General features: G+C 54.3%; 2 protein-coding genes and 1 long non-coding RNA gene across 9 annotated transcripts in view; 2 read left to right on the plus strand and 1 right to left on the minus strand.

Annotated features, from left to right (window-relative positions):
• Positions 1 to 16,547, plus strand: part of MOK (MOK protein kinase) — a 43,980-nt gene extending 27,433 nt beyond the window's left edge. For 2 of the 7 annotated variants that reach the window (XM_079130113.1, XM_079130117.1), the window contains 8 exons: positions 5,793 to 5,871; positions 6,251 to 6,299; positions 6,976 to 7,154; positions 8,651 to 8,752; positions 9,776 to 9,949; positions 10,251 to 10,365; positions 11,686 to 11,773; positions 11,845 to 12,569. In XM_079130113.1, coding sequence (XP_078986239.1) covers positions 5,793 to 5,871; positions 6,251 to 6,299; positions 6,976 to 7,154; positions 8,651 to 8,752; positions 9,776 to 9,949; positions 10,251 to 10,365; positions 11,686 to 11,773; positions 11,845 to 12,131 — 1,073 coding nt within the window. In that variant the 3' untranslated portion in view covers positions 12,132 to 12,569. Of the gene's footprint in view, positions 1 to 3,148; positions 3,912 to 5,792; positions 5,872 to 6,250; positions 6,300 to 6,975; positions 7,155 to 8,650; positions 8,753 to 9,775; positions 9,950 to 10,250; positions 10,366 to 11,575; positions 11,774 to 11,844; positions 12,570 to 16,426 lie in introns of those variants that run through there. The other 5 variants (XM_079130118.1, XM_079130114.1, XM_079130115.1 and 2 more) reach the window with 5 other exon arrangements.
• Positions 16,301 to 23,099, minus strand: part of WDR20 (WD repeat domain 20) — a 71,208-nt gene continuing 64,409 nt past the window's right edge. Inside the window, 1 exon segment of the mRNA XM_079130097.1 lies at positions 16,301 to 16,678. Within this exon segment, the coding sequence (XP_078986223.1) occupies positions 16,625 to 16,678 (54 nt within the window). The 3' untranslated portion in view covers positions 16,301 to 16,624.
• Positions 17,973 to 20,374, plus strand: LOC306655555. The gene is made up of 2 exons (XR_013762292.1): positions 17,973 to 18,192; positions 19,375 to 20,374. It is a non-coding gene; the product is annotated as an uncharacterized lncRNA (long non-coding RNA).

Below are 23,099 nucleotides of genomic sequence, written 5' to 3' on the forward strand. Positions count from 1 at the left end.
GGCACGGTGGCACATGCCTGTAATCCCTTTGGCTCAGGAGGCTGAGGCAGGATTGCAGGTTCAAAGCCAGTCTCAGCAACGTAGTGAGGTCCTAAGCAACACAGCATGACCTTCTCTCTAAATAAAATACAAAAAAGGACTGGGGATGTGACTCAGTGGTTAAATGCCCCTGAGTTCAGTCCCTGGTACTTCCCCAAAAAGAAAAAGAAAGAAAGAAAGAAAGAAAAACAAGGGGAAGGAAAATTTTCAGCATGTTGATCTATGTTTAGACATTTGAGAAAGCTTTGCTTAGAATAAATATCTTTAATTTCCAGTGGTTGAGGGATTGTATAATTATAGAAATCAAAGCCTTTTTTCCCAGTGTCTAGCTGCAGAGAATGTGGAAGATGGACTTTCAGATCCACAGTTGTTCATTCCTCACATTGTTACTCAACAGACCCCTTTGGTTTCTAGCTGCGCAGTAGGCTGATCACTAAAGCAAGGAGTTTTACAAGACTTTATTCCCAAGATGGCCAAGCATGAGGATTGGGGAGATCCAAGCCCCAAGTTCGCCTCCTGAGTGCAGTTTGTGGGCACCATGGGATGAAGAAGCAGCATGGCCTGGGGTGTGGGAGCGGATGGGAGGTGATAATCGGCAGTCCGTGCTTGCTCAACCAACCTTCATGGCTCTTCATGGGACACACTCAGAAAACAGTGTTGCCATGATCTGCAGGTGGAGCCTTTTGCTTCCTGATGTCAGAGGTCACCCTTGGGACACCTGTGCTGGCCCAAGCAAAGAGTCAGTGGTTTGACAAAATGGCCTTCGGTCCCTGAAGCATAACCTAGGCAACCGTTATCATGACTTGCATGTCAGAGGTGTCTCCACAGCAAAGCCATGATAGATAGCTCAGCTGTGTGGTCTCCAGAATTAGTAATTTTGAAGCCGATTAAGAGGAAATAGCTAGTGGGATATATAGGGAGCACAAGAAGTATAAAGGTGTGGTTTGTGGTGGGAGACGGGCCGTGTTGCTGGCTGGCAACCACCAGGTGAGAGCTCTGTCCTCCACGGGGTCTTGGGCAGAGCTCTTAATCTCTTGATGGATGCATTCTCAGTTCCTGAGAGACACCCTGAGCGACAGATGCCAAGCGGGAGCTGGGGCTGTTGAACAAGGGCCGGCTTTACTACGTGCAGCCAGTGTCCTGTGGGCCCAGGCTGCTCAGTGCACTGAACTAAGGAGGCAGCCAGCAAAATGGTAACAGGCAGAGGAAAGTCTGTCACAGGGTTAGTGAAACCAGGGCTACAGCTCACGTTGCTCCAGCTCTTAACACTTCATAGGAGTGACTCATCTTACCTCCACAGCAACTGTTGGGCAACTATTGGGCATGTTGTTATCCCCATTTAAATATGAGGAAACTGAGGCACAGAGCAAGAAGTAAGTTGGTCCAAGGTTATTACCTAGTAGGTGGTAGGAGGGGCTTGGAGTTGGGCTGGTCCTGGGCGCGTTTTCCTAACCACCTCACAGATGCCTCTTGACACCCCTCTGTGGTTGGCACTATTATTATCAGCCCCATTTTACAGCTGAGGAAATGAGGCTTGGAGGATCCGGTGATAACATAAAGCCGTTACAGATGGCAGAGGCAGGACTGAGGCCCAAGTCTGCCGAAGCCTCGACCTGATGATCGCACTGCTACCCTGAGCTCACTGCTGCCCCTGCTGGGAGCCTCACAGGACAGGCTCTTCCCTTCGTCTCCTCTTGCTGACAACAACACTGATCTATTGGAAGCCGAGTGATCACTAAAGCTTTTGCTACCAGAATAGCAATTTGTGTGACTTAAATTCTACTCTTTTCAGAAATTAGATCATTCAGCAGTTAAATAGTAAAGAGGGAGATATGAGTAAAGAGGGATAAGGAAGGGAGAGAGTGGTCCCAGTCTGGAATTGTCCACTTCCGTGCACACCGGTGTACAGGGTCTGGGTCCAGCAAGAGCAGAAGATGGAGACGCCCTTCGGATGGGTGTCATTCAGGAGGCCTGTGGCTGTGCGCAGAGTGAGGGTAGAGAAGATGAGGTGGGGGGTCTTCTCTGTCCAGCAGGGGTCAGAGGAGGTGAGGTGATGGGGGCGAAGCACCAGCCTGCAGGAGGGCGGTAGAGTCAGGCAGGGTGGGAAGGCCTCTCAGTCAGTGCCTTGAAACCTTCTAGCAGGTGGGATACAGTGGGACCCACAGACCCAGGCCTGACTTGTGTGGAGCTCACACTGATGAGGAGAGAGCCCTCCAGGGGAGGAAGTTGAGCGAGGCCTTGAGGAGAGCCCTGATGGCTGAGGCCCCAACACTGACTGTAGGTTCCTGCCTCGGCTCCCCGGGGCCCCTCCTCTCTTCCCTTGGCAGACTTGGCCTCCTGGACCCCAGGACTCCCCTGGCAGCAGTCTTAATGGGGAGAGGGAATGTGATGGACTGACCCTGAAATACCAGTCATTGCCCGCTGGCTGGGCCCGTGGGCTGGGCTTGTCCGCTAGGGTTGCTTTTCAGAGGCTGTGGTGGGCGGCATCCTGAGAGAGTCCATGATATGGGGGGAATGAATCAAGTAGGAGAAAATGGAACAAGCCAGGTTTGACTGGAGGAGTGGCAGCGAGTTCGTCTCCCGAGTAAGTGCCGCCCATGCCTCTTGCCAGGCAGCATCTCTGCCCTGCGGTGAGGCTGCTGGACTGGCTCAGTTGTACTTTCTGTATTTCATCAACTCTGACCCACTGATGGCCAGAGCCCCGTGTAGCCACAACGCAAAGCTTTATCACCAGGCAGTTCAGTTTTATCCTGTAAGAGTCCTTTGCACACCATTTGGATAACTTGGTGCACGGATAGGAGGGAAAACGGGAGCAGGACAGGGCACGGCCTCTGTCGCTTCTTTGCTTGTTTGCCTTCCCCACCCAGCAGTGGGGAAGTGACACTCGGGGGTGACACTCCTTGGCTGAGGACACCCGACTGTTGGTTTCAAACTGGTGCTTCTGGAAAGCAGGCTCCAGGCTGGCCGGGTGGAAGCAGCACAGTCCCCTGTCACAGTGACAGGCGGGGGCCCCAGCCTCTGCCCAGGGCTTCGCGAGGCTGTGGTCACAGCCTGTCAGGGAACCCACCGGGCCCCCAGCGTGCTCAGGAAGGCGGGCGTGTGTGGGCAGGCTTCCTCATTAGCTTCCAGGTGCGGAAACTGAATTTCAAAGAAGGTGAAACTTCTCCAAGTTCACTTACCTAAGATGACCCAGTTTCAAACTGCAGAACGGGAAGACCCTGTCCTTGAGCCTGCAAGGCCACCAGGGCCCAGGCTCTGTGAGTGTGGCCCTGCCTGTTCTTCTGACTCCTCCCACAGAGTGGTGCTGCCACTGGGGCCCCTTGGATCTCCAGAGGGCATAGCAGGGACACAGAGATGCCACGGGTGCTGCCTCTGGGCCTCGATGGACATGACGTCACCTTTGTGCTGGGGCCCAGCGTGCACCTCTGAACCTGAGAGGAGAGCCAGGCTCTGGCCAGGGACAGGCAGGGCTGGCTCTTCATGAAGCAGCATGAGGGCCATTTCCCTGCAGCTGGTGCCATGTGAAGTTTTTTTATGTTACTGATAATATGTGACATTCCATGGAGCCTCCTTAGTGAGGATTTTTAGTAACTTGCCAAAGTTACCAAGGTTGGGATGGCTACAGCAGATGGGAGGTGTCGTGGCCTGCAGCATCCCTGAGGGACTCCTGAGTGAGTTATTAATGGCACTATATTTTGTTTGTTCCAGGCTGTTTGAAAATCTGGTGGGAACTAGATACAGTCTTAGGCCCACAGGGTTTGTACAAACTGGAGGGTGGTGGTGAGCCCAGTTCTTGGAGAGTGTGGACTCCAATTGTCCAGACTGCTGACTGTTCTGCACTGCCTCACTCCTGTGGGGACACCCTTCCTAAGGTGGGCAGAGGGGGAGAGCTGCCCCTGGCCCTAGGGCTGAGAAAGAGACTCCTGGGCCCTGGGCCCTTCCTTGCGATTTATTAGATCTGGGTGTGAGCCTTGGAGTCTGCTTTTGAGAAGAGCCCTGGGTGGTCATGAAGACTGGAGAGATGAGACTTTCTCTAGGAAGGCCCTCTCCTCTTTTCCCAAGTTTAAGTTCAGATGCCTGGGGAAGCCAGTGTCGTGTGGCAAGGTCTGGATGTGTGCGCATGGTTGAGAAGGGTATCTCGGAAGTGGAGCAGCAGGAAAGCAGGTACCAGGCAAGCTTCGGGCGCGCACGGGAAGCCACTTGTGAATCTGAGCTATAAGGGCGTCGGGGCTCCGTTCCCCAGCGGGACAGGCCCAGCAGCCGTCTGTGCCTCTGCCGCAGGCCTAGGTGGCCAGCATTCTGTGCTGTCCCCTGAGTGGCTGGGGTGCCGTAGAGTCCAAGAACCCGAGACAGGGGACTGGCTAAAGGGAGTTTGGAGTGTCAGGCTGACTCTCCAGGAAGAGACAGCCAGCATGAGGCTGTGGAGTGGCTCGCAGAGCCAGACTTCAGCAGCTCTGAGGGAGAATGGAAACTGCTTTCCTTCCACCTTTATGTGGATGTTGTTAATAAAATTCTAGAGTCCTCCGGCTCAGTACAGCTAACAAAGTCTTAATTTTAATTGATTTTATTTTAAATCCAGGAAACTGGTAATAGGTGACATGAAACGATAAAAAAATTATATTACATAAAAAATTATTAAAATTATTAAAAATTATTAAAGTTAATCACACTGAGATATTTTACAGTTTTAATTACTTATTTGCATATTATAAACATTCTTATTTAACTATATAGAGAAAAAGATCACATTTACTTGTGAAAAGAAATTGCAAACTTGAGACTAACAGTGTCAAATGGGCCAGCCACATGGTCATGAAGGAGAAGTGGGTCACTTTGCCAGTTTAAAATGTAGGAACTTGAAAACACATCAAGTGAACTGTGACCTCCTCTGAAGTAGTAGCCCTGTGGTACTGAGGTGGCATGTTGGGAGCTTCACAACAGGATAGACCCTGCAAGAAGGCCATGTGCTCTGGGGCCACCAGTCAGTGGTACTTCTGTGAGGGAGGGAAATGTGCACAGTGGAATCCCAAGCAGTTGGTGGCACTTCTGCTGGACTGTGCTCTTGTCCTCCAATGCCTGCACACCTATCGTCCCAGCTACTCGGGGGGCTGAGGTAGCAGGATGGCTTGAGCCCAGGAGTTCAAGGCCACACTGGGCAACATAGACCCTGTGTCAAAATAAAAAAATAAAATGGAGATCTCTACCTAGCCAGGATTTTGCCAAAGACATGGAGTTTTCTTTTTCTTTTCTTTTTGGTACCAAGGATGGAACCCAGGGGCACTTAACCACTGAGCTAAGTTGCTTAAGGCCTCGTAAGTTGCCGAGGCTGGCCTTGAACTTGTGATCCTCCTGCCTCAGTTTCCTGAAGATTACAGGCATGCGCTGCCACACCCAGCAAGACACAGGGTTTTCAAGCAACTCTTCAAGTTTTCAAAACTAATGCAGTGTGAAGGGGAGAATCCTGGAAGACCCAAGATCGTTAGACCTTGTTCTTGTGACCGTTTCTCAGTGGTGTTCTAACTGAAAAGGAAATGCATATTCTATGTGATTTGAAATGAAATCATGCCAGTGTGTAGGATTTTAAGTGACGGTCGTTTGTAGGTGCACCTCGTATTCCTAAAACTACCTGAGATTAGTTTTCACACAGAAACTTAGGTTTTTCACATATTATTAAATAAAAGTGGACTTTGTATATTTTAAAAGGGAATCTGTATCATTGGTAACCATATTTACCTGTTTCCTTGATTGCACAGGGAGAAGACACCCATTGTCAGAAAAAAAAATTATGCACTATATGTACCAGTTATGCAAATCCCTCGATCACATGCACAGGTATGCTTTTGGAGATGGGGCAGCTCTCAGATGAGTAAATGTGTTGACAGTCACTAAAAATACAATTTGCTTTCAAGAATTTGAATCAATAAGGTGCAATAAGCCAGGTGCGGTGGCACACACCTGTAATCCCAGCAACTCAGGAGGCTGAGGCAGGAGGATTGTAAGTTTGAGACCAGCCTCAGTAACTCCAAGTGAGCACCTGTTCAAAATAAAGAGTAAACTAATTAGAACAAAATATAATAATAATGAATTAAAAAAATAAAGATCAAAAAGGGCTGGGGATGTGGCTCAGTGGTAAAGTGCCCCTGGGTCAATTCTTCAGTACATAAAAGAAAGACAGGTGCGATCAATTCTATTCCTTTTATTCCAAATGCAGAAATGGGATATTTCACAGAGATGTGAAACCAGAGAACATACTCATAAAGGTAAGGACTTCTACATGGGCACTCAACTTCAGAATAAAGGTAGACGATGAAGTCTTTTCCACTGATGGGCTTATCTCAGCTAGCGAGGAAGCAGGTTTCCTAAGGATCTTTTCCCCTCTCAATTTGGAAAAGAAGGCTTATTGAGCAAATGACACCAACATGACTGTATGTACAGCTGGAAGAATGTGACCACAGTCACTCCGTCCAAATGGCCATCCCAGACACAAGCTGTCAGTGTGGCGCCTGGGCCCAGCCTTGAGCCCCCCACTCTGAAGCCCCTGCAAGCCTGAGTTCAGTGTCTCTCTGATGCACCGTCAGGAGAGTCCCCTGAAGTCATTTGGCTATGAGAGCCCACATGCAGGGCGAGCCAACTGAGCCAGTGGCTTTGGGAGCTGTGGTACAAGGGGACATGTGGCTCATGTGCATGACTTACCTGGGGACTCTGGAGACATGGGGGACATGTGCTAAGTCTGCCAGAATGTCTGCAGACGTTCCACAGGAAGAAGCCCCAGGTCCCCATCCCCAGAGGCACATTCAACTGCCTACAAAGTGGTAACTTGTATTTTCCTGTAGTTTCAATGCTAGGAATTTTCTGTTAGTACCTGAATGTTGGAAATGGCTTGGGTGACAGTTGCTGCAGAAGGAGGTGTCACCTCCTGCCTTTTGCTGCTTGCAGCAGGATGTCCTGAAGCTAGGGGACTTTGGGTCCTGCCGAAGTGTCTATTCCAAGCAGCCGTACACAGAGTACATCTCCACTCGCTGGTACCGAGCCCCGGAGTGTCTCCTCACTGACGGCTTCTACACGTCCAAGATGGACCTGTGGAGTGCTGGCTGCGTGTTCTATGAGATCGCCAGGTATGGGGCCCCGCCTTGTCGCAGTCCAGACGCACAGGAGGCTCAGGCCAGAGGGTGTCCTGTGGCCTCTGCACCTCCAGGTTTTATTTCAGCAGAATGTTTCAAGGCGGGTGGCATGTGGCCCAGTGGGAGGCGCTGGCCTAATGGCAAGCCCCTGGTTCCATCCCCAGTGGGGCAGAACAAAAGCCTCCTGGGCTTCCATTGTCCCTTTCCTTGCTTCCTCTTCCTGGGGAGCCCACACCCTCCTAAGGACAGATCTCTCCTCCAGGCTTGATCCTGCAGTGACTGACAGACCGGCCTCCCGGAGCAGAGGGGAGCCGAGCTCATCCACCCCCAGGACCGCCATGGCGGTGTGCGCAGTGGCAGGGTGCTCTGGCCAGAGCGTGAGGACAAGGCTCCTCTGGCACAGAAGCCCAGCCTCAACTGTGTCCCCTGGCCTCCCCACCCCCAGCTCTGGCCTTTGGCTTCATCTCCGAGAGGAGCAGGGGCCAGGGAGACAGGCAGAGGGCTGGTCCATGCTGGGCAAGTGGAGAGGCTTAGAGAAGCCCACAGGGGTGGGCAGCTCCCTCTTTCTCCTCGTGACTCTTCTAGTGAGAGTTGTGACCCAGTGTCATTGTCATACCTGTTCAACTGACCGCTGCAAAAATGTGGGCAGGCTGGGCACCATGGCCCACGCTGAAATCCCAGTGGCTCAGGAGGCTGAGGCAGGAGGATGGCGAGTTCAAAGCCAGCCTCAGCAATGGTGTGGTGCTAAGCAACTCGAGTGCCCCTGAGTTCAGTCCTGGCACCCGGCCCTTGGAGGGTGGGCACATGTGCAGTTCAGGGCACGCCTTTGAGTGCAGAGCGCTCCCACTAGTGATTGGCTACTTCAGAAAGCCGTGTGGTGGCTGCATGGAAGCCTGAGCCAGCACAGCTCTCTGCTCCCTCGGGTTGGTTAGGAGGGCATTGGAGAAGGGATGTGGGTAACCTGCGCCGGGCTGGGACCCTCCGCCCTGCCACCGTGGAGCCCCTGTTCCTCTTCTCTGTTTCCACTGCACACGCTGCTCTTGACGCGCTCAGCCAGTCCTGGCAGAGCTGTTTTAGGCTCTTCTTTGTGGCACGTAACATGAATTGAGTTGGTTTATACGGGTAAAATCTTTCACTCCCAACTCCAAAATCTGTAAAGCTCTGGAAACCAGAAGGGTTCCTGGAAGTCATTTGCCAATAAGACCTGACCCGCTCTGTCCTGAACTGGCCTCACTCAGCCGGCTGGCAGCAGGCCCCACAGTTGTCTGTGGCAGTTGGTGAGGACGCTCACGTTTCTCATAGACGCTGGAGTGTGGTCTGTCTCTTTGCCTCTCGGGAAACTCACCTGGGCCGTGGAGAAGGCCCACCCTCCAGGCAGGATGGAGTCTCCCAGCCCTAGGGATGGCCGTGGGGACTGATCCTGGACGTTTGCAGAGGGACCGGCCAGGAGGCTGTGCTCACCACCCCCGTGCTCTTGTCCTGCCCCGCAGTCTGCAGCCTCTCTTCCCTGGAGCAAATGAACTGGACCAGATCTCAAAAATCCACGATGTCATCGGCACCCCCGCTCAGAAGACCCTCACCAAGTTCAAACAGTGAGTGGGGCCTGCTCCCACCTGAGTGGGCCATGGTGGCTCAACCCCTCGCTCACTTGGGCTCCCTCTGCCATTGAAAAGGGGCCGCCTGCGTCTTTTGGGGTTCACAGGGTGCTCTTCCTCAAGCACTGCACAGAGTTCTCACAGCTTCTCTGAGGGCCTGGGAGTGGGTCTTGTCCCCCGAGTATTCACCCTTAGGGGAGGAGCGTCCCCCAAGTACCGACTGCACAAGGAGGCTTTCTGCTGCCGTCCCACAGTGCTGGGGTGATACTGGCTCCTAGACAAGGCGTCACAGACCCCCTGGGATTCTGTGGGCTCAGAGGTGAAGCCCCAGCCAGGGAGCTAGGGCTTCTGAGGGGCCCCGAGGGCCAGAGGAGAGCAGCCAACAGCTCCTGGGCCCCAGGAAGGTAAGGAGAGGACAGCGATTCTAGATGCTGCCTTTTTCCATTTTTAAACTTTATTTCGTCCTTCTCAGGTGGGAAGGTGATTTTAATATTTTAGAGGAAAGATAACTTTCTTACATTTATAGCATAACAGATTGCACACACACTCCTCTTTTTAGATGTTGATGGACCTTTATTTTATTTGTTTTTATGTGGTGCTGAGGAGAGAACCCAATGCCTCACACGTGCTAGGCAAGTGCTCTGCCACTGAGCCACAGCCCTGGCCCCACACACACTCCTTTTTAACAGACTTTATATTTTTAGATCTGTTTTAGATTTTGCAAAATTGAGCAGAAAGTAGAGATTTCCCATGGGCCCCTTGCTCACCTGCCCAGCCCCCTGCCCTACGCTTTCTACATCCTTCCTGAGAGGGATATTTGTCACAGTTGTTGAACCCGCAGCACGTCATGATCCCCAGGGCCTATGGCTCAGCTTCAGTTCACTCTTGACATTGCATGTCTGTGGTTTGGACGGGGTGGTGTGCCCCCTTCTGTAGGTCATGAACCTTAGACTCAGGATGACTGACCAAGTGCTCCAAATAATGGCATGATCCTTTATTATCATTGGGCTTTTAATACAGGTCGAGAGCTATGAGTTTTGATTTTCCTTTTAAAAAGGGATCAGGAATACCTCAACTGACAACCACTTTGTCCCCTCAATGTCTCTCCCTCCTGCACGCCATGGTGGCTTATGATCCTGATGAGCGAATCGCCGCCCACCAGGCCCTGCTGCACCCCTACTTCCAGGAGCAGAGGTAGGCCTCCTTGGGTCTCCGTGTGGCCACGGGGGCTCTGGTCTGGCAGTGGTCAGTGCCTCCCATGACTCCCACCCTGTTTGGGAAGTATGTTTCCCAAGGAGGGCAGGTAGGGAGACTGGCCACTGTGCAGGCAGTGCCCTGCTTCAGTTGGTGTGCATCTAGCGTGGGCATTGAGTGTCACCTGGTTCCACACCTCTGGTTGCACTGCCTAGTAGTTCATGCGACCGCTCTCATGGCAGATGTGCAGACAACAGTGCTCTGCCCTCCGTGGGTGTGGCCACTCTCTTCTCCTCTGCAGGGTGGCCGAGAAGCACGCCCTGGCCAGCCACGGAAGAGCTTTCTTTCCAGAGCACCCTGTGGTGCCCGAACTATTTGGTCTCAACGGGCAATTCTCAAAGGAAGGCAGAAAGCAGGTACTGACTGCAATCAGTAAGCAGGACTGCACACCCCGGTGGCCTGTATCTGTGGAGGGCTGTCCCATGTCAGCTGAGGCCTGGACACCATGCCCCAGGTTCTGCTTGCCCAGGCCCTTTCTGCCTGCTAGCTGAGGGCCCATGCTGGCACCTGTGTGTACAGGCCCAGACGTGGGACCCTCCCGTGCACTTCTCTGCTATCCTGACCCCACACAGGTGTCCTATTGCAGGCCAGACCCTCTGCACCCTCAGCAGACGCACCTGGTTGTGCCCTCAGAATGACCTAGTGGCTCAGAAAACCACACCTCCCATGGGTGGGAGTCCTCAGCCTGTTGCAGCCTCTCGCCCTCCCTTCTGCCTGCCCTGTGCATCCTGGCATGGGCACTGCGGGCACCCACTGAGCCCCAGCAGGCTCACAGCCTGGGGCTGGCCCCGAGCTCTGCTAGGGATGCGCCCTCCTGCAGCTCCGTCACCATCCCTCTGTCGCTCGCAGACCCTGGCACTGGTGGGCGCTCAGCGAGCTTCAGCAGGCACAGGTGGACTGCAGCCAGGGCGCTGCGTCCAGTTGTGCAGCAGCTCTGCGACAGGTCCGCACCTGGCAGGGCCCCCACCTCGACTCCTCCTGGATCTGCTGGCCCAGCTGCCCCTGCTCCCAGCTGGCCCCCAAAGCCCACCTTCAGGGGCCAGCAGAGGTGGTGCCAAGTCTGGGAGGACAGAGTGGGGACCACAGGTGCCTGGCGTTCTCCACCTCCTGCTGCCTTGTGAGCTGCTGCCAAGGACCCCTGTGCCATCTGGGAATGTGTCCCAGTGAAACTGGCCACCAGAGTTTTCTTTCAATCCTTAAAAAAGGTAGACCCCATTCCAAGCTCACACTGCAGAAGCTGTGGGGGCAGATGTGGGCACACGCCTCCCAGGTAGAGCAGGAGGCCAAGTTCTGCGGCAGTCCCACTCTCAGGGCAGGTAGCAGCCTCCCTGGGTCAGCAGAACTGAGTGGAGCGGCTGCAGAGGGTGGGCCAGGGTCATGTCCAAGGGCTGAGGCGTGTGGCCAGTGCTCTCCCCAGCGGACCCTGGGGGGCCTTGTCTGCTGGCGTCCTGTAACCACAGGGCCCAGCTCCAGCCAGGAAGTTTTATCAGACCAAAGTGGAATCGGAGGGCTGCCTTTGCCCTTCCTGGTTCCCACGGAGGGAAACTGACCCTGTTCTGTTTCAAGAAACAGCCCCTGAGGCAGGAGGAGGACCGTGGCAAGAGGCGAGGACCCGCCTGCCTGATGGAGCTGCCCAAACTGCGGCTTCCAGGGGTGACCACGCTGTCCTACTCCAGCCCCGCACTGCAGTCGGTGTTCGGCTCCGGGGCGAGCGGAAGAGTCCCGATGTCCAGGCCCCTGAGGTGCCTCGGCGCCGGCAAGAAGGTAGCCGTCCTGCCGCTCCCGCGGGCTGCTCCCGCCGCCCACCTCCACTCAGCACCGGCTTTCTCTAACAGATGGACGCGCAGAAGGACATCAAGCCCAGCCTGAAACCCTGCCGCCTGCCCACCATCGACCGGAGAGGCGGAGGGTGCTGACGGCGCGCTGCCTCGGAGAGAGCAGGGCGCGCTGCGAGGATGGTGGACGGTGGACGGAGCCCGGAGCTCGCCCGCGCCAGCTCCCGACGCCCGGTGCCGACTGTTGCCTGGGCTCCGCGGGCTTGCGCCCCGGGCAGCGGCGCTGCAGGGTGGAGCCCAGCGCCTTGGAAGCGCCTCCTCCTGGGCCCTGTGCGCTCCTGACGTGAGGATGCGGGAAGAAGTATTTTTGCATCTTCTTAAGTGAATCAAAACAAGATAAACCGTGACTCTATCATGTGTGGCGAGGCCGGGCCTAAGGGCTCCCGTGGATGAGGAGCGTGGCGCCCTCTCGGAGGACGCTGAGACCCTGAGTTTTATTAAAGAGTGAGCTGCCAGTACAGAACCTGTCCGTGTCCTTGCTGGCCGCTCCTGCTGTAGCCCCTGCAGGTACCAGGGCAGCTGACGTCCTTGGGGAGATGGATGCAGCTTGTTTTGCTTGAGGAAAGCGCTGAGGATAAGCACAGCTTGTGCCAGTGCCCTCGCTGCCCCTCCTTGATTCAGCTGGGCGCGGTGCCGTGGTGGGTGCGCTGGTACAGGGTCTGCAGAGCCCCAGCTCCAGTGGTGTGTTGTTTTGGCTCCAGTGAGTGGTGTCCTCCTGGGCACATGGGACACTCTGCCTGGTTGCTGGGGTGCTAAACCCTCTCCCCATGGCAGTGGGACAGGAACGTGGCAGAAGAGGGTGGTGCTGGCTGGTGGCTGGGTGCAGGAGCAGAGCCGCACCAAGCCTTTGCTCTCCGTTTTGTTCTCGGGGTGCTGGGGACAGAGCAGGGCCCCACCCACACTAGGCACTCCACACTGAGCTGCTCCCCACTGCGGCGAAGCCTTCTGCCTTGGAAGGTCACCTAGTAATTGAATGATCGTTCTTGTTTCTCAAACTCACAATATTAAAAAGAAAACAGTTTGCCAGGGTACTGTTGTCTCCTCTTCCCCTCTGTTGAAGCAAATCTGTGACCCTTCCTGCCTTCCACGTCTCTCCAGTGGCCCCAGGATGGCTGGAAGTAGGAGGGTGGACGTGGGGCCATGCAGAGGGCCCAGGGAAGAGGAGCTGGCAGTGCAAGGGCAGCATGGGTGAAGAATCTTGGCATGGATGTCTCGTTGGGCAGGTGACAGTGACCGACACTGCCTTGGGGAGGGGTGGGACAAGGTTCCTTTGAAACTTACCACCCCACCACAGCCTTCAGGGTGCCCTGAGGGGGTCCTGATACGGGAGGGAGGCCTCTGCTGCAGGCCTGGACCCTGGTGGCTCCGCAGAGTCCTGCTGGCTGGCACAGGAGCGGGAGCTGCAAGGCAGGGAGCCCACTAGGCATGGGCAGAGGCAGTGGGCACTGGAGACGTCCTGAGAGGTGCAGCGCGGGCACCCTGTGGTCCTGTCTTTAGGTTAGGCATACCTAGGGACAAGTATTTGTACATCTAGGAATTGTTACCCCTTAAGTATGTGAACCATGAAGGGAAAATCTCTAGTTTGTTTCTGTGCCCTTTCGCAGATGCTGGTGCCCAAGACCAAGTGCCCTCTGTCCCCACGGCTGTTCCTCCCATGGTAGGCAGGACGGGGCTGGGGCTGAGACAAGCCAGGTCGGGAGGGGGACCGCTTGGCTTCCAGCTGGTCTCTGCAATAGCGTGGGGCCTGGCTCTGCACGTGGCAGGCCGTGCCCGTCAGCCTCCTGAGATCAAGCCCCGTTTCCCGTGGACTTGGACAGGACACTCCTGTTTGCCAGCCTTGGGCTCCTGCGTGTCCCTTGCAGCTCACATCAGCCAGGAAGTGTCAGCCCTTGTGGTTCCTGTTGGCCCTACAATGGGCACGTGCTGACCAGGGCTGAGGGCATGGGCCACACCCACCCTGACCCACAGGAGGCCGCCTCACCCTGCCACCAGGGTCCTGTGGGGTGTCTGCCCACTTCCAGATTGGAAAGGTGGTGAAGTCTGGCTTAGCGGTCATTAGTTTCCCAACCTTGCACTGTCGCCACAGAACTCCAGAATGACCCTCCTCCCTATCACCCGTCCGGAATGCACCTTGCAGGACTCTGTGGAGCCCCACTGTGCGCTTTAGATCTTAGAGTGAGGAGTGGGGCCTGTAGATGCTGGGCTGGGTCAGAGTGAGTGTGCCAATGTCCCAGGCTGAGGATTCAAACGCTGATGGTCCCTCGTGTTGCAAACTCACCCACAGAGCAGACAGAGTGCAGATGTGAATGCCCACCGTCTCCTGCTCTGCTGCCCGCTGTGGGAAGGCCTACTGGGTTGGTCCTTGCCAGGCCACCCTTGAACACAGCATGGGGGCAGCTAGGTTTGAGCTGGATGCCACACCCTGTACTGCCCACCTCCCCCCAGCTTCCTTTGTACCCAGTGCCACATTCACCCATTTACCACCTGTGAGAAAGGGTAAGGCCAGAGGGAGCAGCAGACTCGATTTGTACCAGGCAAGTTGAGTGACCCTGTCCTGGGGTCCACCTTGAGGCTGGCCTATGCTGTCCATCCAGGGCCTGCTATGTGTTGATGGCAGTTAGAGCTTGGAAGCCATTGTGGACTAGCTGGCCAGGGACCAATCTTAGGAACAGAGCCAGAAAGATCTGTTCCTAGCAGAGGCGTCCACAGTAACTGGGACGCATCTGACAGCTTCAGTGCGGCTGGGCAACCACACACTTCATCAGAACCCAACAGAGGGCAGCAGAGGCTGGGCTGAGGCGCACCGGCCCACGCACCATGGTGACGCCAACTCAGGCTGTGATTCCGCAACTGGGCCATCTGTCCCAACCCTGCTTATTGCCCCACGTCAAGTGAGTTTCTACCTGTCACTTCCTAACACACAGGAAGCAGAACCAGCGACCCAGCATGGTCAGAGGAGGACTCCCAGACTCGACTCAAGGGCGGCTCCTTCCAAGCGCCTGCAGCACCACGGACTCTTGGGTTTTCTAGCCAGTGCTTGGATAGAAACACCAAACTACATGAAATATGCTCGCACTTGATTTTAATATGGTCATTTGAAAAATTTATATTTTTAGCCATCGATGGACCTTTTATTTTTTGTTTGTATGTGATGCTGAGAATGGAATCCAGTGCCTCACCCGTGCCAGCCAGACGCTCTGCCACCGAGCCACAGCCCTGATGCAGTCACTTAATGTCTGCTTTATGAATCCTGATTCACTCAAGAAGCCAATCTCAGTACTCCCAAAGGCTCAGGCCCCCAGGCAAGTCCCCAACAGAGGCCCCTGGGCAGTGGCAGCTTTGGGTGCAGGCAGCTCAAGAACCAAGAAGAACCGACAACTCGGCAAGACCTGTGCTGGCGTGAGCTGTTGGAGTGATGTCCCCCTGTGGCCGTGTGCACGTAAGACAGAAGTATAGTACCTGGTGAAAGCCCCAAACTCCCTCAGCATTTCCCCAAATGAATGTGACAGAGCAATGAGTTCCAGACACTCTATGGCTTCATCTCACCAAATAGAACTTTCGAAAGATCCAGCTGAATATGACTTAAAAAAAAAGAGCGGTCCTGCTGGCATCTGAGCATTGCCCTGCAGGTCTAAGAACCGGCGGCGTCGCCAGCAGAGGCGGCCTGGCCCGAGCTGGTCCCAGACATCTAGAAATGCCACCTGTGGGTTCTTCCGGCAGCAGTCATGGCACAGTTAACGAAGCACTTCCACACTCACCTTAAAGACTGTGTCATGTGCGGTCACAGCTTTCAAGGACAAGGGATGGGCTCCAACCCTAAGAAAAGACCCGTGTGCTGAACCCACTTTCTACACACATGCAGCTGCCCGTGATGCCGCGGATGGGGAGCCTTGACGGGCACAACCAGAGCACTTCCAAGTGAGTCGCACTCCAAAGGACAATGGCTGCACACCAGCCCGCCACTCAGCAGAGATCATGCTAAAAATTGAGCAAATTTAACAAAAGATAAACCAATAGTATATTCAAGATAATTTTAATATTAATGTTTCTTGTAAATTAGAAATATCACTCTTAAATGATGAAAATTACTAGTGAAGTAGCTATTTCCCCCAGTTGCAGAATTACATTATTTACACACATAAATACAGAGTTGATCACACTAGAAAACAACAGTATTAAAATAAATGCTAACACATAAAAAGGGCATCTTCCCTCCAGACTGAAGGGCCAGGGACCCACCACACTCAAAGCCTTTGTCTATCAGCATTAGACTATTTGAGTGCATACAATATTTTAAAGTGTGACTGCAGCACCCACCTTCCTGCATCACATGTTGAAACCAGAGAGCAGACACTTCCCACGGTGCACTCTAGGGTGTCTTCTGACCACCCAGGGTATAAAAAACCAGCGCAAAACCAGTGAGGGACGTACTTTGACAGCTGGATGAGGCGGTCTCTGTCCGAGAAGCATTTTATTTTACACTATGTATATATGTATATGTTATATATATATGTGTGCGATTTCATTACATGGAGTTTTAGAGTAAAAAGCAAGAAAATGCCATTTCTTATTTTTACTGCAGCCCCAATGGACCGGCTTCACATGGAAACAACTTCCTTGGGTGAGCAGCTGAGCACGCGGTGCGGCGCCACGTCACTGGTCCACACAGCCCTCGGGGACGTCTGCCTGCCTGCCTGTGACCGGCCACCGTGGTGTGGCTCCAGCGTGGCTCCTGGCTCCGTCGTCCTCGGTCCCTCCAGCCCCGAGCGCGGTGGGGTCGCTACACTACAGTTCCACCTGGAGAACTGGCCTGGTGTGGGGGTGACAAGAAGCCCTGCGAACAAAGCAGTTTACATTAATCCAGCAAAACTGGGCAGCGGACAAAGTCCCCGTGCTTGCCCTTCACCAGCGGCGCCCCGTGGTCAGTTTCTGAGGTGAGGATGCAGAGCTTCCAATGTCCTCCGTTCCACTTCCTCTGCTTCCTCTGTGGTCACTGTGCACCCTACCCATCCAGCCTTGCACGCAGGCAACACCTGGGCCTCAACACCTTGCATAAGGAACCGTGGGAACGGCCGTGGCTGCGGGGGCACAGAGTGGTTTCTGGGGCCTGAGCAGACTGGGTTCTTTGGAACTTCACTAGCCCAAAGGTGTGGGCACCTGCTGGGGCCATCAAAGCCTTCAGGCAGGGCTGTGGCCCTCGACTCCCCAGTGCACACCTGACCCCGGCCCCCAAGGACAGTCTAATGGCCCTTTTTAAAGGCATCTGAGGGGAAGGTTTCTTGCTTTCTTGTTGGGTGGTGCAAAGGTGGCACCCTCTGGCTTAGGTGACCTCCAGAGCAGAGACCCAGCAAGTACAGAAAAGGGGGTCCAGGTTCTGGGGTGGGAAGTCCTGCTGTAAGCCTAAGCTGGGTATGAGGAGGGGGAGTGGAGCGGATCCATCTGGACACTGTAGGCAGCTCCACCCCAGGAAGACCAGAAGCTTCTGCCCCTGGCAGGGAGGGTGTGGGGGGTGGGAAGACTCTCCTGCGTGGCCTGGAGCACAGGCTGAGCTTTGAGAAGCCCAACAGGGCTAACAACCCTCAGGTGTGTCTTTGCATTTATTACTGGGATACATCAAGTCCGCCATTCGCTCTAGAACAGATCTGAAGATGACGACAGTGCGGGACAGAGGCACTGACGTCTCCCTGTGAGCACTCGCTCCTGAAAACATGCTCTTCTGGCTCAGCATTACTGACATGGCAAGCCTTTAACTCTTAAGCAAGCATGGCCACGATTTCACACACAGGCCTTGCTGGTGATTCCAGTGAGGGGTGACAATCTGAATCGACCTTCAGCTGCGTCCACACCCAGTTGGAGGAATGCTGGGAAATAGCTGACCACTCCACCTCTAGACAAGATCAGGCAGGAGCAAACGGACTGTGGTCCATTCAGACTCTGTGGAAGCTCTTTTCCTCAATTCCCGTAGGGGACGGCCCGTCCTGATTTTTGCGGTGAAGAGCTGCACCTGCCTTGTGCTCCCACTCAAACTCACGGCAGGGAGGAAACCTGGACACCGTGCACCTGGCCCAGGTCGCACGAAGGCAGCACCTGGAGAGTGCAGCAGACAGAGCAGCCCGAGCTGAGGGCTGTGGCACACCTCGTGCACCCTGGGATGGCAGGTGGCCGGCAGACAAGGGGCTCCACTGGCCTGGGCTTCAGGCACTGTCGGGGCCACCAAGTGAGGAGGAGTGGGGCTAAGATCCACAGCCAGGCCAGTCCTGGACCTTTGGCTGTGCACGGACAGGGTGCCCTGGCATGGTCCCCGCCTGGGCTTGGAGGGTGCTACCTCTAGACCAGATTTGGCCAAAGGTAAAGGCACAACTTCTTGGCAGCATCTTTAACAATCTAAAGAACAGGTGAGGGGCTGAGGCTGAGCTCAGTGGCAGGGCGCTTGCCTAGCATGTGTGAGGCACCGAGTTCGAGTCTCAGCACCACATAAAATAAACAAAAAAGGGCATGGTGTCCATCTCCAATGGGGGGGCCACAGGTGAAACTAACTCAAGATCAGCTGAATACATGCCAGTTGTTCCAACACGCTGACACTTCCTGTGGGAGGCCTTGGAGCCTGCTGTGCAGGTGGCACGTACAGCACTTTCCGGTTTGGATTGGCTCCAGTCTTGGTATTCAGTAGCACAGGTGGCCCATGACAGCTACAAGGGCAGTGACGTCTGTCACCCTGCCCCTCCCTGAGGGTGACCACCCTGGAGGACCCAGCAACCCCTTTCCTTGAAGTCCTAGGGGAGGGGAAGTTGGAGACAGTGGGGACCTGGGGTCCTCATGTCAGCAGGGACACTGCCTGCACTGGCCACCTCCTCTCCCCCAAGTCACCCAACCCTGGCCACAAGGGAACCCCATTCCCAGCAGAGGAAACACACACTTGTTTCCCAGTGTCCGCTGGCCAAGGCCCTAGTCCTGGCTGCAGTGGCAGCCAGGCATCAACTAAAACCAGCACACTCCTCTGCCACCACCCATCCTCCCATCCAAGGCTCGGGCGAGCGCGAGCTTCAAGCCTCCGCTCCCTCGACCGCGGGCACACCCGCTCTCCTCAGCTGCTGCAGTCCCTAGCAGGAGTCGGGTTCGCTGGTGGGTTCCGTCCTTGTCACGTCCACCCTGGTTAACAGCTACTTCAGAATAAGTCCCCGTGCAAAGCCCAGGGCCCCCGGCCTGGCACCCTGAGCCAGGAAGTAATCAACAACAGGTCAATGCCCAGGCCCTGGGCACTTGGTCAAGGGCTTCCTGGAGCCCCTCCATCAGAGCCGAGAGGGGCAAATCGCCTCTGAGAAGTTACTGGGCTGAACGAGGACCAGGGGTCCAGCCCCTTCTCTGGCAGTGGAGGGTACTGAGGCACAAGCTCCAGAGAGCACTGGGTCTGCCGCGTCCCTCGGAGGCAAGACAGCAGGCAATGCAGGGAAAGGGCCTCAGCCCTGGGTTGGGCTGGCGTTCCCCATGTCAGCATCCAGCACAAGGGAGGACCATCTGTCCTTGTCACAGGGTCACTGGAACATGGACCTGGATGCCCATTCACTTCTTGGCGATGGAACCGTTTTGCCATGATGGACAGTGGAGAGAACGGGGGAACGGGAATCAAAATGAGATAAAATCCAGGTTGCCTCCTTCCTCTTTGGAGCTGGGGTGGCCTTGGGCCTCACACACGCTAAGCAGGTGTGCTGCCAGGAGTGCCACCTTCCTCCCTGCCCGTGCGTCCGTCTGGAGAGCACCGGGGTGGGACAGCAGCACAGACACAGGCGCTCAGAGGGCCTGCCCCGCCTGGTGACCAGCTGCACGGCCTAACCTGAGTCAAGCGCACAGTGATCCTGCTGCCCCCTGGGCTGCTCCCTTGGGCAGGAACAGCGAAGGAACCTGAGGTCCAGTCATCCTCAGCAACCTGTGTGACCCATGGCAGTGTGCACCAGAAATGGAACAGCTGACACTGAGGCTTCACAAACAGCCATTAGGCAAGAGAAGCCTCAGCGGAGTGACACCACATTAGCCCCAGGGAGGAAGTCTACCAGGGTAGCCACAGGTCCTGAGTCGGCCAGGAGCTGACTGGCCTCAGCAGAGCTGCACTTCATTCCTCCTCGAGCTCTTCGTTTGAGTGTGAATATGATTTACAGGAGTAAGCAAGAGAATTAAACTTTGTTCCAGTCCAGTAGAATGTACAGGAAAACAATTAGTTTAAAGAATTCACAACAAAGGAACGTGTCCATGTCCCTGCCCTCATGGGCACTGCTGATGGGAGAGTCTAATAGCAAGACACGACTCTGGGGTCAGGAGGTTCACGCCAGGGAATGATTGTGTCCTGAAGTTCTGTCAGGCCCGCGCTGGCCTTCTGGCTGAGTCCTGGGAAGGCTTCCCCATCGACCCTGCAACCTCTGGCCAAGGAGACAACCTCCAGGGACAGTTGTAGAATGAGGGATGGGTGGAAAGCCACCTTACCAGCTCATCTACCTAAGACTGGCCAAAGCCCACTCTGGTCACTCTCCCCACCCCAGACAAAAACAACAAGCAAACCAGCCCGGGGCAGGTTCTACTGCAGACAACACAGCTTCTCTCTTGAAGGCCAGTAACCAAAGTGCCACGTGCGCCTGCCTTCCGTGAGGCACAGTGAGACTCTTCACTAAGCTGTGCCAGCTCCAGCCGCGACTTGCCTCAGATGAAGGCCAAGAGCCCGGCTCTGTAACGTGATGCCTTTTTGGAGATGGCACACAACATGGCTGACCTCCTCTCACAACGTGCCTCACGCTGGACACCTTCCCCCAAGAATCCACTCACTACACAAACCCTGCCTGGAAGCACAGAAGAGCTGGACAAAGGAGTCACTGTTCACTGTTCTAAGGTGGGAGTGAGGTCAATGGTCAGGTTTGGGAAGCCCAGGGAGGCTGCTCCCACCCAGGCTGGCTGCTCACCATGGCCTCTGGACTTCGGGCACCCTGGACCTGGCCCCCACCAGGGCACACTGAAGGTGGCACGAAGAGGCCATGCAACCTGTCTCTACTGAGAAGAGCCACCCAGGGAAAATCATCATGTTTTGACATCTGGGAGCAGAGGAAGTAAAAGGCACAACCAGGTAGGTGGTCCTGAGACCCCTGTACAAAGAAGCAAGCACTCGCAGCCAGGCCAAGGCCCTCTCAGCCCAGGAATCTTGTCTGTGTCCCCTTGAAGCCCTTCCAGCTGGCCATACTTGAAGAGAGTGCCTGCCCAAAGGGGAGGCCGGCTTTGCGGGTCAGCACTAGAAGGGGAGGGAGGCCTGTGTCCCTCTCCAGAGACCCACCGACTCAGAATTACCAAACCACCACTTATTTGCATGGACAGCCACATAGGAGGGATGGCTATGTAATTTTTTTCAAGGTATGAACTATCTTTTTTTAATCAAAATGTTACAGTTTTCTTTAAATAAACAAACAACGTGCCCTCGTGCCCTCAACCTGCCTTTTAGGGCTTAGAACGTACTCAGTGCTGAGAAGCAGCCACGTGCTGCTCCCCTGCAGCGGTGGAGGGGCCACCCAGCAGCTGAGCTCTGAGCGCCCTATCCACCTGGCAGCTTGGAGCCAAGGCAAAGCGAGCCAGAGAAGCGGGGAAAGGGGCAGGAAGTGAGAAGGCCAGCTCTGCCTCCTGCCACTCACCTCACCTGCTGGTCACCTCTGGCTCAGCAGCATCTGGAGATGGAGGGGCCAGAGTGCTGCTCAGATAGTCTGTCCAGAGGGAGTGAGGGGCTCTCGCAGCAGGAGAATACAAAGCTCTGGTTCCTCCCACTCCACGTGGAGGGTGGCCTGACACCTGCTCCTGCCGCTCTTGACACACTAGACTCAGGGCCAGCCTCTACAGCAGGACAGCCCCAACGGCCGTCTCGGACCTCCAGCCCCCGAATCAGGCTAGGAGCAGGGACACCAGAAATCTATCAAGGAGAAGAGCCCCTACAGAGAGGCCTGCCAGCACCCTCCGCTGGCTCCACTGGCCAGCTGGATGGCTCAGAGTGCCAGAGGCCTCACACTGAAAAGCAGCTGGCAGTGTGGCAGACTTCAGAGGGTCAGCATTCTCAGGAAGCAGAAGCCCTTATAGGAAGCAGTCGGCTGACTGCAGTCAGCATGGACAGGGGCACATAAAACAGTTTCTCTGGTACCCCAATACACACTTCATTTGGTAAGATTCTAATTATGATAATCAGTATTGGTACTAAGAGGCAGTGATTTCTAAGGCTGTTTCATAAACGTTAACAAGGCCCTTAATTTTACATCATTTATAAGTTTTCTCTTGGTTCATTGAGTTTTTTTAAAGCTTAGATATGAAAATAACTATTAAAAATTATCTACATTTACAATGCATTCACATGTTTATTTAATGTCAACATACAGAGGTCAACCCCCAAGTACTTCAGAATGTCAAGTGTGAAGGTAAATCTCTTTAGCTTTGACAGTGACAAGGGAACAGCTAAAAAACAAAGCAATGAAACAGAAACATGATTTTCTTAAAATTATAAAGTAACAATTCTGATATTCAAGCTTCATTAATTATTGCAACAGTTAAGAACTTAATTTACTGATATATGTTAGGAAGGCTCTTATTTTTCAAATTTATTCAAGTTGTCAAGAAATTAGATAAAAATGTAAAAAATAAATACATGTGAATTTTACTTTTGATTTTCACTAAAGGTAAATATCCATACAATTTTACAGTGTCACCTGACAATCTTTAATAAACCCAGGTATACAGATATTTAAAAGGCAGGAGAGTTTTCTTTTACACTTTTAACTTGAGAAACAGCGATTTAACTGTGACACAAAGTTCATGTAACAGATGCAGCAATAAATTAAGAAATGAGCATCAGAGGGACAGTCTCCCTCCATCAGAGGGGCGTGTTCTTACAGTGTTGAACTTAGATTTGAGTTTTAAAGGTAACCATCAAACACAAAGTGCTTCTACACATGGCCGGCACCTGGGCTTCACTCCTGCGGTCTGAGGTTGCCTCTCTCTGGACATCACTGGGGGTCTGTGATGAGCACCTTGGTGACTAAACCAACAAGTGCTGTGGGTTCTGCCCCCCGGGTCAAAAGGCACAAGGAAAGGACCTGGTTGCTGGCTCCCCTGGGTTCTCAGGATGGGGGCCAGATCAGCCTTCACCTGTCACCGAGAGTAACCAGAGGCACATCTCTGGGTCATTCATTAGCCTACACACACATGCAGAGGTTCTCCCGGTCACAACCCTGTGACTGGCATTC

Source organism: Sciurus vulgaris, assembly GCF_902686455.1.
Source record: "Sciurus vulgaris genome assembly, chromosome: 2".
NCBI classification, from domain to species: Eukaryota; Metazoa; Chordata; class Mammalia; order Rodentia; family Sciuridae; genus Sciurus; species Sciurus vulgaris.